This window comes from Equus caballus, chromosome 9 (genome assembly GCF_041296265.1).
Source record: "Equus caballus isolate H_3958 breed thoroughbred chromosome 9, TB-T2T, whole genome shotgun sequence".
Taxonomy (NCBI): Eukaryota; Metazoa; Chordata; class Mammalia; order Perissodactyla; family Equidae; genus Equus; species Equus caballus.
The window spans coordinates 25,912,015-25,927,947 of NC_091692.1; the positions used below are offsets into that span (position 1 = coordinate 25,912,015).

General features: G+C 45.5%; 1 protein-coding gene across 10 annotated transcripts in view; it reads right to left on the reverse strand.

The window, feature by feature from the left end:
* Positions 1–5,123: 5,123 nt before the first annotated feature.
* The window catches only part of FAM110B (family with sequence similarity 110 member B), a 145,127-nt gene continuing 134,317 nt past the window's right edge, over positions 5,124–15,933 (reverse strand). For all 10 annotated transcript variants that reach the window (XM_070221521.1, XM_070221524.1, XM_023648566.2 and 7 more), the window contains one exon: positions 5,124–7,989. In XM_070221521.1, coding sequence (XP_070077622.1) covers positions 6,557–7,669 — 1,113 coding nt within the window. In that variant the 5' untranslated portion in view covers positions 7,670–7,989 and the 3' untranslated portion in view covers positions 5,124–6,556. The remainder of the gene's footprint in view (positions 7,990–15,933) is intronic.

The window sequence follows — 15,933 nt, forward strand, 5'->3', positions numbered from 1 at the left end:
ATGGAATTGTTTGTGGTACATAGTCCCACTATTCTGACCCTGGTACTTAGTGAGGGTGACGGAGCACCAGTCTCCTCTGTTCTAGCCCCATCTGCCAGCTGCTCGACAGCCCTGGCTGAGTCCCACCATCCCATTTCTCTGCATCTGTTTTCTCCTCTGTAAAATAAGATGAAGAGGGACAGTTGATCACTAATGTCCTTCTCAGAAGAACCAGAAGTTTCAGTCCTGATGTGATCAAAGGATGAATAGTTTTGAGTCACTCACTGGATGGAAGAATCACAAACTAGCACGTGCAATAGTGTTTTAAGCTTCTCAGAAGTGTTCTGCAGCACAACTTATTGCAAAGGAACAAAAATGGCTCGTATCATACTAGATGCTAAAAATTCATTGTGGAATGAATCTTAAGATGTGCCTTATTAACCTGGGTTTTCATTTCACTTTTTCCACTTATTGGATGTGTGACTTTGAGAAGTTGCTTCATCCTCAGATCCTTAATCAGCAAAATGGATCCTTATTTACTTCTAAGGTTCTTGTGAGAATAAAATGAGACAATGTGACAAAAGGCTTAGCACTGCATCTAAGACATACTGATAGTTGTTTCATGAATATGGAATGACTGAAATGCCAAAGTAGTGAAAGACTGTATCACCATTCCTATTATCCTCGTAGCTTTGTACATTGGTGCTTACCTGGACACATTCAATTCTGTCAGGTTCTGAAACCTTTCATTCAGATTCCTTTCGTTCAGAGAAGAATCCTTTTATAGATTTCATTTCTTTCGCCAACCAAAATTCTTGGGCAGCTGGTGCATAAAATGTTTGGCCCCCATCACAGGCCTCGCCTGCCACCCCACTTGGCACAACGATATGAACCCAGGCTTCTCTGAATTTTCATAACCTCACACCTCATCCTAATGCTCCCAAAACAGCGCTCAGTGCTGTCACAAAGCCCTGAGGCCAAGGGAACACACACATCAGATGGCTTTGCCCCCATTTCATACATGAGGGAATGGCAATGAAGACAAACTTTTAGGTAGATGGGTCTCAGTCATTGGAGGAAGGGGTTCCAAAAGATTGCTGAGGCCCATCTCCCTCGGGCTTTTCCTTTTGCTGTGTTTCTGCCAAAGCAAGGGGGTGTGAACTGAACACACGAGAGAAATCCTCCATGAAGGTGACTTGTTCAGAGCAGAACATGCAGCCACCAAGCCTGTGGTCCTTCCTAGCCTAGCTCTTCGATGGCACTGCAGAAGCTGATAGAACTCCCAGTCATCTTACAGGGCTAAGTGGACAACGCAGGTTTGACATTTTCAAAATCGTGGTGAGATCAGTCACCTTTTCTAAGAATCTACTCAGCTCCTCTGGAGCACACTTAGCCTTTTCTGTTCCTTCCCCAATACATCTTCTGGTTAGAATGCACCATGCCCATCCTCAAGGCTGGGAGAACGAGGGACGCTGATTCACCAAATCGTCCAAATGTGTTTTCTGATTATTGAACTGTGGGCGGACACTTTTCTCTATTGTTTACCCTTCTAAAGTCCTTGATCAAAAAAGACAGGATGTGGCTTCAGAACACAGTACACTCAAAACTGAAAGAACGTGATTCTAACAGCCTTGTCTCTTTGAACTCAGTGGGCTGTATGTTACTCATAATGGAACAGCTGAGGTCTTTTTCTAAATTTTATTGTTACCATTTAGGTAAGAGCGAAATTGTTGAAATTCTGTCTGTGGCATGTTATTATACACAGGTGGCAGATAAAATTATCAAGACGAATTTAAGGGCACTTTGGTTTTTAAGTATAACCCACTCAGTCTGCCTCTCATTGTCTTGAGCTGGGTTGCAGGGAGAGCAAAGCTGGAACCGAAGGGTTGAGTTCAAGTTCCAATTTGCCACTTCCCGTGGGATCTTGGTTAAGGGGCTTAATCTCCATGGAATTCAGGATCTTAACCTCTAAAATGGGGCAATAACTACCACCTTGGGTAAACTGTGATAACACTTGTACTGTAACTAGCACAGGACTTAAATATGATGGGTTAAAACAATCCAGGCAACATTTATGAAGCATCTGCTATATACTCTGGGCTGCTGTGTTGTGCACTGCCCAACTCTGGGGCCATCGTTCACATCATCATCATTGGAGATTTGTTAATTTATTAGGACAGGGTTTTTTCCTGGCCGGAAATATAATGTTTTGAGGAAAGCATACCATTTAAAAACTCACACACAGTCACTATTTAGGCCAGCAAAGGCTGGGCCCGTGGTCATGACAAAAATTACCAGTTAATGGGAAAAGGCAACATAAAAACTCAAAAAAGTCTCCCTGGTTGATAGTTGTGTTGAGTCTTAAAAGAGCAAAAGTATGTGAGGTCGAGGAGGAGGAGACAGCATTCCTCACAGAATGAAGAGTACTGAACATCAGCAGTAGTGGTGATCCTAAACACAGTGGGTTCCGCGTCTGCAGATTCAACCAACCGTGGATGGAAAGGCCTACAATGGTTATGTCTGTACTGAATGTGCACAGACTTTTTTCTTGTCACTATTCCCTAAACAATACAGTATAACAACCATTTACATAGCATTTACATGGTATTAGGTATTGTCAGTCATCTAGAGATGATTTGAAGTATACAGAGGATGTGTGTAGATTATATGCAACCACTATGCCATTTTTTTCTTTTTTTGAGGAAGATTAGCCCTGAGCTAACTACTGCCAATCCTCCTCTTTTTTGCTGAGGAAGACTGGCCCTGAGCTAATATCCATGCCTGTCTTCCTCTACTTTTACGTGGGACGCCGACCACAGCATGGCTTTTGCCAAGTGGTGCCATGTCCACAGCCAGGATCGAAACCGGCGAACCCTGGGCTGCCGAGAAGCAGAAGGTGCGAACTTAACCACTATGCCACTGGGCCGGCCCCACTATGCCATTTTATATAAGGGATTTGAGCATGGGCGGATTTTGGTATCCATGGGGTTCCTGGAACCAATCTCCCACAGATAGAGGGAGATTGTATGTCCATAAATTCCCTGATATTCTTTCCTTTAAAAGACAGGGCCTAACTCTCCTCTCCATGAGGGTGGGCTCTATTTAGTGACATGCTTCTGAGGAATTGAATGTGTGGATGTGTGACTTAGGATACTGGACCATAAAATGTGTTATGCAGCAATGGATCACTAATGCAGTGGTGAAAAGTTCCCAAGGGAAACCTCCCGTTGGTTGGAGCCTGGAGGCCTAGTCTGGGTGGCTGAAATGGACACAGAAGATGGGGTCTGAGAGGTAAATGCCCAACATCCTCTCTTAAGCAGTTAGGATTTTTCCTATCGGCAGCATATTCAAGCTGAAGGATGTTTTTAGACAGAAAAGTGACATGATCAGTCGATTATGATTTCTTTGGCATGAAATGGGGTGGGAAGAGATTGGCTGGGGAGGGTTGTGGGGGGGACTTCCAGTTAGGAAGCTCTAGGAACAATGGTCCAGGTAAGATAAGATGAGAACCCAAGTAAGGCAATGGCAGAGGGAGTGGAAATGAGAGAAGTGTCTTACCATTTGCTGGTTTTCAGAGAGAAACCACCAATTTCCAGGGTCATCTAGTGCAAGTGTGCCTCACTCTGCATTGTGTGGGTGAAAAAAAGTGTGAACTATATGACAACCCTGTGTTTATACCAACATTATCATCATACACACATACACACGAGATACTTACTTCCATGAGCTAAGAGAATGAGCATTTTGCAAAAAGGACAAAAATGTCTCACTCTTAGGATTTAATATTAAGCATTTGAAATAGTCCTTTTTAGAAACACTAATTTCAAGAAGAAAAAGAAAATAATGAACTCCTATCTTCCGTAGGAACCAAAAACCTCACGTTTGTCCATTGTACAAATAAGGCCACAGAAGATTAGATTGAATTACAGTGGGGTGATTTACAGCTCTGATGAAATACAGATTAAATGTGGTTTTGAAATGTTGGAAGATTCAAACAGAATCTATGACTAAAGCAGCATAAACAGTGATATTAAATTAGCTAAGAAATGTTCATCTCCCAAAGAAACTGGTTTCCTTAGGAAAATAACATCTATTTTTGGTATTTCAATAGTCCCAGAAAGAGATGGATATATCAATGCTAAGCTACGAATATTTTAAATGGTCACATTTCTACCCCAATGTGAGAGAGGAAAATGTGTGTATATACATACATACATTTAAACTTATTTTCATTCTATCATCTTGAATGCATTGTACCATCACCACTCATAGCTGCATTTCAAAATGCTTCTTCTGGGAAGCAGAGTTTTAGTTGAACTGGAAATTAATCAGAGAACCAGAAAGAACTCAAAACCAGTAGAGAGAGTCAAGAAACCAAATTTGATTTTCAGAAAAAAAATGTTTACGAAAACTAATAGTTGGGAATTATATCATTTCTGTTTCTGAAAACGATTTTAAATAATGCTTTCTTTTACATTTACATATTATTTGGAACTTTTGAGGAAATGTTAATCTTCAAATAACGTGATGCAGTGAGTACTCAGTGAATACTCAATGTCCTACACGTCCACTAAGAGGAATGATATTTCTCTTAAAATAAATGTGCAATCTCAGTTGCTCGAGGCAGAGACTGTGCCTGGGATGGTGGCAGTCCCGTGCCTACGTGAGGCTTGAACGAGAGGGCCTCTCAACAAATGACCCACAGAAAGAGGGATGAATCACTGAGTGGACAAATGTACGAACACGTGTCCTGTGAATGATGCTGGGCTTGTACAAATGAGAACAAGGCTATAAATTTCAAAGGTGTGTCTCCACTGAAAGAACTCATAAATATTTACAACTGAAGAGTCTTGGGGAAGGTGTGAAGAATTCTGATGTTTAAGAAAAGATAAAAATAACAGGAGTGTGAACTAAGTAAAGCTGCAGCAGCATATTTTAGGAACCTTGATGAAACCATTTTAGCAAAAGCACACTGCGATAGCTACAATTAAGAACAGTGCTGTTCAGAATAATTGGGATATGGTGAAAATAACAAGAAATCATGTCTCTTCAAGACTATCGAAAATCTGCTTCTGGCTCACAGTTCAAAGTTAACCTTCGTGGAGGGAATGAAGGAAAGCACAAAGAGAAACCACCACCACGAGTGCCTGCACCAGAGCGATTTATTAGTGTAACTTTTTCTTGTTTTTCCTTAAAGATTTCATAACAACCGAAGTATGTACAAAGTCTTACAGCATTTACACCATAAAAAGTTTCCTATCAGCTGATGAAGTCTAAGGTAGTGCTGCTGAGAACTCGAGAGCAAGACTACAAGAGCAATGAAGCAGACCACTGCAGGTTCCCGCTCTGGGACCACACCACAACCGGCCGTCGGCTGGCAGCGGACTGCACCACCTGGAAGACAGGCTACCGGGGAGCGGGAACAAGGTGATACGCAGCACTAGGAGCCACAGGGTGGACAAGCTACATAGTGTCGGGTTTCTACAGTTTCCTAGAGCTGCAACGAAGGTCCACAGCCTGAGAGTAACGTATGCAAGACACCGCCACCACTCTGCTCAGACAGGGCTCAGCTCCCAAAGGGATCCACTTTGAAGAGGAGGCTCTCTGCGGATATGGCTGCTATTTCCATTTGTGTTCATGTCTTCGTATAGCCCAACAAGCCCAAACCCCACTCCGCTCTCCCAAAAAAAACAACAACAACAAAGGGAGGGAAGAGAATCAGCATGGAATTAGTTCTTGATCAAAAAAACAAACTTTTTTTAAAAAAAGACATTCAGTATCAACTTTAGGGTGATCATTCCTGTCAAAAGATTAATATAGAAATTTCTCAATCAACCCAAACCAGAACATCAATAAAAGCCCCAAACACCCAACCTCCCAGATGTAATCACCTTCATTGTATCTGATTGTCTTTCCTTAGGGTCAGTATTACATAGAACGACCAACATTTACACACCAAATAGGACACAAAACGTAGCTTTGTTGCCCCAACCGTGACTTTAGTAAGCGGCAGGGCAGGAGAATTTCAATATGTAAGTGACTAACATCCAGGCTCACCACTTTCTTCCTCAGAAACCCAGCCTGATTCTTCTACCCTAGGTCAGTCACTACATCTGTTTGATAGCAGATCCCATGTATTTTCCCATTGTTTCCATCTCACATATAGGCAAATTAGCTTTTTATTTGAAAAAGATTCTACTCTCAACTTAAAAGCCAGTTGATAAAACTTTTAATTAAGACACAATAGCGTGGGATATAAAAACACAAGAACCACATAAATATTGAAGAAGTTGTATACTGTATCGTGTAAACAGTTTTGCTTAAGATTGAAGCCCTAATTAGATTCTGGCCTGAAACTTTTGGCAGATGACTGAGTCAAGCCAGGCTCGGCAGCGATGGTTGACGCGGAAGCCAGGTCAGTCCCCATGTTGACAGGCATGCAACTTGAAAACATTGCACAACAAGCAACACAAAGAGAGTGGAGAAGCTCACAACACTTCAAGGAGACCTCACAACCTTCACAACTGCGGATGCACAAACAGAGACCCACCCCTCCCTCCTCCGCACGCACTTTCTCTTACACGTGGGAGACCTTCTGTGACTCTCTAGCTTGTTTGATGCTATATAACCACTTGATGATCCTAGCATTTCTTTCGATCGCAGAAATGCCATATGGCACCCGGTCATTGGCACTGTCATCATTTCTAAGGTCACTGTTACTGTCCTGAGACTGTTCACAGTCTGAGCTGATCATGCTTGCGCTGCGGAAGTTGAGGGATATTATGTCAGAATTAGCCCTTGCAAAGTTTTCCATTCCGAGGTTTTCCAGCTCTTCGGGGTCCAGTCCGCAGTAGTTGAAGAACCTCTCCACGTCTGCGTCCACCCGGAAATATCTGTCACTCAAGTCTGACTTAGACCGCTGGAGGGAGGGTCTTCGGCTGACTCCACAAGCGGGTTCCACAGGGTCGGCTTCGGGAGACTTCATGGTGGCGATGGCGGCGACCTTGGGTTTGGGCGGCAGGGGAGGGGCGGAGCTACTGCAGGGGATCGCTTTTAAGGGCTTAACACTGGTCACTTTGCGGATGTCCGAGGAGCTGTGGGAGACGTGGAGGAAGGACTCGGCCGACTGGTCCAGCAGCCTCCTGCCGACGTGGGAGCTGCTTTCCTGCGGGCTGCCGCGGCCCTGCGTCGGGTAAACCTTCAGGGACTCAGCGAAGGAGTGCCGGTGCAGGTCGGTGGCGTCCGGCCTGTGGGGCGGCCAGTTTCGGGAGCTGTGCTTGTGCCCGGAGCCCGAGCTGGAGCCTTCGGAGCTGTTGATGATGTTTTTCAGGATCTCGAGCTTCAGATTCTCCCTCTGCACGCCGCTCTCGGTCTTGGCGCTGCTGCCGAACACTTTGAGCGTGGGGCTGCCCAGGGCGCGCTTGGCGGCGGGGCACACCGGGGGCTTGGCCAGCACGGCCGGCTTCACGGGCTCCTGCTTGGCGTTGATGACCTCCTGACTCTTGACATACTTCGCCTTATCCGCTTCCAGCCTCTCCACGGCGCTGAGTCTTTTCGGGTTGGGCTCGGCCTGCCTGCGAAAGTAGTCGGGCCCTTTGTTGAGGATGCGCAGGGGGACCGCCGAGGTGAAGGTGCCGGCGGGGCTGACCGGCTTCACCATGCTACCTGTCTGTAGGGTCTCCGTGGGCATGGTGGGTGGTCTCTCCCCGGCAGCCGTGTTGGATTCTCTTCTGGGCGCCTCCGGATGCGCTGAATAGACACATGTACATGAAGCACAAAGGGCAGCAGACGGATCCTGGAATCTGAGTGTCAGCAGCAGCAGCAGCAGCGCCTCATCTCACAGCTCATTAACCGCCACTGTGGCTTTAATTTACTTTCCCCCTTACAGGCAGCCCCTGCACAAAAAGGCCACAAGCCACAAGTTCCTTTAATCTGCTTCGCTGCCTCCTTTCTTCTCCCCGAAGGATGTGGGAGTCTCCTCCAGGTCTTTGTGTTCAACTGCAGGCAGAGCTGAAACACAAAACAACCAACCGCGGGTTAGGATGGGCGAGTGACATCACGGCTGTAGCAACAGAGAAACCCCGCGGCGCCCCCGCCTCCGCCTGCCGACCGCAGCCCGAGGGCGCCCGGCCGTTCCAGGAGGCGATTCCCGGTTCAGAGGACGAGGAGCGCCCGGACCCGCGCCGAGCCTGCGCCCCAGCGCCCCAGCGCGCGGCAGTCAGATGCCGGCGTCCGGGAGGAAGAAAGGGGCTGAGATTTCCCACGCGTGAACTCTTCCAGCTGCCTCCCCATTGGTGAGAACCGTCTCCTGATCACGCCCGGTTGGCATTACTTATAGCAAAACCCAGGAAATACTAGATGATGTAGAAAGGCGGGTTTTGCAAAGCCCGGTTCCCAGTTCATTAAAGGCTGCCGGTTCCGAAGAACCCCTCATCTGCTTTAGGCTATTAGAGGGATGAGTTATAATATGTCTCTTTTGCAATGAAGCAAAACTTCTGACTTCTTACTACCAATCTCTCAATAACACTGGAAACAAGCACTTTTTGAACTCTTCAAAAACGGAGAACAGCAAGAAATGGGACTGGCAGTAGAAATGAAAAAAGTTTTCAAAAGTCAAATGTTTGTTATCTTATTTTTGCCAACCAAGATATTTGAAACCACTTTCTCCTGAAAACCAAGACTGTTTGAAGTTCAGCCCATTAAATTCAAGCTTCTTTAATTTAAAAATCTAGAAATACTTCTATATTAACCATATGGGTAGATAATTTGATTATAAATGCTCCATCATTTCTTACACTTAGTAAGAAGAAATCAAAAATTTGTTTGTGGTATGTATTTTCCCCAATCCTCTAGGTACTGAGAACAAAATCTTAAAATGTCAATCATACCTAAATATGTTACTTTGTAGAAAACTTGTGTAATAGTTAAGCCTTCATGGGACTTAGTCACGGGCATTCTGAATAACTTGACTAGCACCACCCCCCAACCAAAACCACTCTAAAGAAACACTTATCAATACTCCTAATATAAATCTACAAGGAGTCTGCCTACTTAATACACAATATAACGTAGCATTTCTCTCTGCAGCCGTGGGAACAACTCCTCTCTGCCTGTTACTGCTGGCAGAGAACATTTACTAACACATCAGCATTCTAAAGCAACTGGTTAAAGACCTTTTCAGCATCTTGGGTTATAATTAGGAATATTAAGAGAGTACTGTATTTAACTAACATGTCAAATAACTAATTTACAAAATAAATAAAGTGATATTACCATAAAATCATGTGCTCTCATGGTCAGAAAATCAAGTATCTATTAATAACAAGCTTGGAAAGGAACTGATATTTCTCCTTATCATCTCTAAAACTCAATCTCTAAATACAACCCATTCCATGTTTTGTTAGAGACAATTTTGGTAATCTGCAAAAGGATTTGTTCTAATAAAAATATTTTCCTATGCAGCATTTGAGAAGCCCCAAGGCAATTCCCACATACGATTTCCTGTAATTGTGTGGTTCTATCATGATATTTCAATTTAGTTTAATAAACCACCTCCTCTCCTGAAGATTGAGATTGTTTCTTTGAACATATTTTGAATGAAATGCCAGAAGGGGAGTGGCGATTCCCCCTGGAGCCTCGAAATATGCTCATCCACTCTGGGTCCACCTCACGGGAAGATGAATGGACCCTGCTTGGGTCAACACACCATCTCACCCTCCTCCACCTAGGGGGCTCAAGCCAGAGCAGGCTGCAGAGCCTGGGCTGGGAGGCAACCTCAGTGGATCACACCCAGGGCGCTTAAGAGGGGGCTGCCCCCAGGACAGGCCATGTTTCTCCCATGTGTGTGTAACGTCTCCACTGATTACCTCTGGAGCTTCCAAATGCATCCACGGAGGGACAGAGTGAAGGACAGGACTGAGATGTGCACTCATCAGCTTTGTGTCTAATGACCAAAGCAAATCTCCAGCAAGCGGGGAGATGGCCCACGGGCTGAAAGGAGCCAGAGCTTGTACCTCTGCTCCCGGGGCCCTGTCTCCTCATCTATGACGTGAGGTGCTTGGACGAGAGTCCCACTATCGCTTCTCCCCCTAAAATCACGTGATTCTGAGGAGCTAAGAATGAACGAATTATTTCCAATTTCAAAATGGCACATGGGAATATTGGCCTGTGACGGAACTTCCCTATGGTTCCTGCATTTGCTGTTTCAGGAAAAGGCTTCTTGAATGATGAGTTGTGGTTATCATATAATGTCCACTGGCGTTAAAGCTCATGCTGGCCTGCACACCTGTCTAATTCCATCACATCAGGACCAGAAGCCCCAAATCTCCATCAGTACTGCCCCGACTTTCCAGCATGCCCGTCTGTCTGTCAGGGCGGGCAGGTGCTGCTGGGAACACTAAATAAAAACCATTACTCTCAACTCACAAGCCTGAGGAATGCCAGTCTGTTTTCTAGGAAGCATTTCTCAGAAAGTTCACTGTCCTCCTTTCACACTTTCGTTCTCCATGGAAGAGGCATGGAAATGGGCAAACAGAGGCAGACACCCTCAAGATGGCTCCTCTAAGCACTCCACACCATACAAGCCTAGAAGCAATTACTAGACACAAAACCAGTGGGAAAGGATTCTGTTAGAAAAATAGTAACAAGTGGCAACTAGTTTACATTTCATTTCCTTTTCATTCTACCCCTCCCTCTTTCCTCTGTTATTCCCAATTTCCCTAATAATTACCAACACACTGATGATGTTTAGAAATGACCATAGTCAGAGTTTAAAAGTTTTAATTTGAACTCTTTGAGGACGAAAGAAAAAAAAAGAAAAGCTTCTTACTAGAAGAACTGAAACAACGGAAAAAGCCGTACAAACTAGCTGGGTGCTACAGGATGATAAGGCATAGTCTAAGTTTTCTGCCTGTTTTAGGCAACAAACTGAACCTACTTCACAAACAATGAAGGTGACTTAGGCCGCTCCTTCTCCTAATACTTATGTGGTCCTTAGCTTCTGTTCTTTTACTTTCGATGTATAGACAGTGTCGGCTTGGACAGAGCAGCACAGTCTCAGAGTCGTGTAGTGTAGGTTTCGTTATGTCGACCAGGCACATTCCAGACCACTCCAATGGCAAATGACACACCAGGACATGTGGAGCCACATCTCGATGTCATAAACGTGATCACCATGGACTGTGCTCAGGGAGCGCTGTGGCACGTGACCCTCCGCTGACGGCAGCCCTGCTGCAGGCCCCTGACACCCACTCAGCCACCTCGAGTGTGGCCGGGCCGTGATGGGAGCAGGCCAGGAGGGCCTTCTAACTCCTCTCCATCTTGTTTCAGAGAAGGAAAATTAGATTTCAGCTGTGTAGGGTTTCATAAACAAAAGTAATTATACAGCCTTGCTTGATCCCTAACTTACAGCTAAAGAAAGAGAATACAAGCCTGAGGGACAGAGAAACTTCCATTCATAAACCACTTTGGCTACGTTCTACCCTGTTTAATATCCACTTGAAAATTTCATGAAGGGATAAAAAAGATTGGAAAAAAAACTTGGCAGAGCCGAGGTACAAAATGGCCCACTGAACGAGGGCAGACGTGAACTCAACAGCAAGCTGGCCTGGGGCTGACTGTGGTTGGTGGGGCAGAGCCCTGCCAGCTCCTTCCCCGCGGAGAACCGGGGCCGGTGGGATCGCTTCATCTGTGTGGGCGTCCCGGTCTGTGGGGACGGCTGATGTGGCACAGAGGCAGCTGGGGGACAGAGGGCACAGGGACAAAGAAATGGTGACTCCCTCTCACTCTAGTGGTGCTTCTCAAACTTTAATGTGCCTGCGCATCCCTGGGGAAGTCTCTGAAACACAGAGTCTGACTCAGTAGATTTGGGGTGAGGCCCAGATGGTGCATTTTTCACAGATCCCAGGTGATGCCTAGAAGCTGCTCCAGCACTGAGCGGGGAGGGGAAGGGAATGAAGCCTTCTCCTGCACTCGTGAGCATCAGATTAGAACCCAGACGCCTCTGGCACAGGGGAAACTGCCAAGCTTTCTTGTCTCTTAAGTGAGTAAAAGTCTGGGGCTTTTTAGGCAGGGAATAGCAATCCCAGAGTATTCCAGGCTTTTAAAACCAAAGTGGCCTGAATCCTTCTAACTTCAAATTTGCCTGCTGCTCACAGGGGCAGTTAGGTAAAGACCAGGACCCTCAGCTGATGTGTAATGTTGGGGAGATCCAGCACACTGGGTCTAAGAACATTTGCACCCTGGAGGCAGTTAGGGATAGAAAATGAGCCTCAATACATGCAGTTTATATGAAAAATGCTTAAAGCCAATGTTCCTGTAATCCAGGCAATACATGCGTCAGAGCCTCTGAGGTCAGGCAGGTCACAGGGGACTGGCCTGTGTGAAGGGGCCTCTGGCTGAGGACTGCCATGGGGAGTGTGGTTCCCCATTGATGTAGCAGATCCAGATCACAGCATAAACTCTCCTGATTTTAAAATTCAATATTATAAAACACTGAGGGCTAAGTGCTTCTGGTAAGTAAAAAGGAAAAGAGAGCTAATGCCTAATTAGTCTTTAAATGTTAAGTAGGAAAAGAGCACTGCAGCCAGAGCACGAACAGTCACCCCAGATTCACCCACAGAGGTTTCCTGAGCCTGTGAAAGCTGGTCCCTGCTTGTGCGTGTTACAGGAGGAAAAGGCCCTAACATTGTTTTAAAGAGGGACCCTGGGGCCACCCCGGTGGCACAATGGTTAAGTGCCCACGTTCCACTTCTCGGTGTCCCGGGGTTCGCTGGTTCGGATCCTGGGTGCGGACATGGCACTGCTTGGCAAAGCATGCTGTGGCAGGCGTTCCACATATAAAGTAGAGGAAGATGGGCACAGATGTTAGCTTAGGGCCAGTATTCCTCAGCAAAAAGAGGAGGATTGGCAGTAGTTAGCTCAGGGCTGATCTTTCTTAAAAAAAAAATGTAAAGTGAGTCACATGCATAATTAAAATAAAAAAAGAGGGAGCCTGATGAATTCAACTCTAAGTCACCTAACATTTCAGTGTCTTGATTTTTATCTATAAAAATCAGTGTGTTGAATTTGGTGAGCCTGAAATGTCTTCAGCTCAAACATACTTGGAGGCAAATAGCAAAGGAGGCAGTTTACCTTTGAGGTTGCTAAGACTTCTAGAAGAACTGATTCCTCTAGTTTCCTAACATGTCAGATCACAAACATTTTACAATATGAGTAAAATCATCCCATGTTGCCTTTTGATTCTTTGTGACAGTATTTGTGTTTACTGACTTTAAGCACAAGATTCCAACTTGACTGGGGTCACTCATAACCACATTCTTGGTTTTTCCCATTTAAGAACAGAGAATCGTCCTTGTCAGTGAAGTAAAAATGCAGTCTCACATGACAACGTTAACTTTTGAATTCCTTACAAATCTAAGAGAAATGCACTCAAAATCTAAGAGTGCTTACTAAATTACAGGCTGTGTTCAATCAACCAATTAGTACCTATTGACTGAGCAATTATGTGTAAGATGTAAAGAAACAGCAAAGTCATGACAATTTAGAGAAAAGATTCAAAAATACATAGATGAATATTAGTTGACTAATGCTGATGAGAAATGTGGCAGGACTGTCACAGAGGACTTCCCCACAACCCACTTCTCAGCAGTCAGATGAGGGAACAGTGAGGAGGGGAGGAACCGGAGTAAAGGCACAGATGGGGACCGGCACCCATCAGCAGAGCAGCTCTCTATGGAGCTCCTGGCACAGTCAAGAAACTTAAAAGACATCCAACGGCCGCAGCAGAGCGCCAGGGGGACAGAGGCAAGAGACTACTGGGGGAGTGGAGGAGGGGCAGAGGGACTTTGGATTTCACTAGTAATGGGAGTAAATTAAGGGTAATGGAAGAGCACTAACGGGTAACGAAGCATTAGTGCCAGGGTCAGATTTGTATTTTTCAGAAATCCCCCTGGCCGCAGTGAGGGGACAGGATGAGAGGGAGCAAGCACGGCTGCAGAGAGGCCAGTGAGAGCCGTCCAGGGGAGGGGAGATGGCAGCTGGGCTCTGAGGGGTTGCCCATCACAGCCCTGCCCTTGGGTTTGAATCCTGGCTCTGCCTTGTAATGGATGAGTAGCCTTGGGCAGGTTACTTCATGCCCTGTGCCTCAGGTTTCCCATCTCTAAAATGGGGACAATAATAGCTCCTACCTCTTTAGGGGATGTGAAAAGGTTAAATAAGGGCCCAAAGACACTTTCATTCATGTAACCCTTGGGAGGATGGTGTCTCTGGGGATGGAGAAAGTGTGAACGATTTCCAGAGATTTTCAAGAGGTGAACTAGGCTGGACTTGGAGATGGACTGGATGTGGAGGGTGAGAGGCTGTGTTGAGGACAATTCTGGGCTTCCAGGTTGACTACTGAGAAGTACTTTATGGGGAAGTCCACACTCTTGTCTAATCCTTTACCCCTTCCTCCTTTGCACCCCAGGCCTGAGCCCCAGAGAACTGGGGCAGCCCCTCCAAACCAGCCCTGTACATTCACACATCTGCCCTGCCTTCCGCTGGAGACGGTTTCTAACCAAGAGGGTTTTGTAAAATTTGTCACCTCCTTAATATGTATCACAAATAGTGAGCAATACTGCAGTTATCACCAAAAATTACATTTAGAAGCAAAATGTGTGCATAAGTAATCCTTAGGGTTGAAGGAAGCAATGCCATTGCATTTGGAAGACATTACTTTATCCATTTCAATTAATGTGCCATTTTTTCAACATCTTCCCTTTCCTTCTCTTCCTAATGCACAGCCACTTTTATTAACTCCTTTTATACTGAGAGAATAGCTCATAAAGAACGCAAAAGGAGAATAACAAAAGTGAAAAACTGAATGAGGGAGTAACAAAAAATAACAAACAAAACAAATCTTTTTTATGTGTCAAAAAAAAGACTGAATTTGCACACTATAGACTGAACAGAAACTAAGAAATTGGAGGGCCAGCCATCTGGAAGCATGAAGTCCGTACCCCCACCTTTCAGGACTGCGCTTTTTCGGGTACTGAATGACCTGCCCCCTTTCTTATCGCCTGGTGGAACCCTCACCATCCATAATTCTGACGCCGAATCTTCTCTTTCCTGACCTCGGCGTTTACGTCAGCAATCAGCTCCAAACTGTAGGTGAAATAATCTTCTTGCCAACACCACCATCGCTTTGTCTATTCTTGGAAACCACGGACTATTTCCTAATAACAGTGAAACTTTTGATTCCAGGATCCTAGCCTTTTTGGCTAATTCTTTCAGTTGGCTAGAGTAGGTCTTCAAATGTTATTTAATAAAAAAATTCCTGACCTGGGTTTCCATTACTTTGTTTTAAATTTTCACATGTTGGGTAAACTATTTCCCCGCTTTTTCAGCAACCCCTGTAACCTTGTTTCTTTTGACACATTCATTCTATCCCACCAGAGGATGGGAAACAAATGTTGGAATGAGTGCAGAGATGCTCCCACTGGGGAGACCAACTCTTACCTTCTAACGACTTAATGGATTCGGACCAGGGAATAGTGTCTGCTGTGGTGGCTCCTGCATGGTGTGCTGAGGCACGCTGGTGGAGCGGCACAAAGTTGCATAAGTGTTTTGATAAATGTGTGAAAATTATTCTGACTATTAAGTATGCACTGTGTTATGGCAATATCCTTTAGGTGGCCCTGTGAACTGAGCAAGGCTAGAGGGAAGAGCGGAGGGGGTACAATTTGGTACCTATCGAGATTTTTCCATGATGTCAGGTGGGCAAAAAAAGACAGCAATGGGAACAAGAGACAACTGGGCCTCAGGAGAGCAGTATCAGGGCTGTCTCCAGCTCTTCCCGCAGTGCTGTGGTGTGGACAGTGGCCATGTGTACCTACTCTTATCTCAGACAGGCTGAGGTTGGCCTCAGGGCCCACCAAGAGAGTCCAACACAGGTCTCTTGGAGCTGAGGAGCATGGA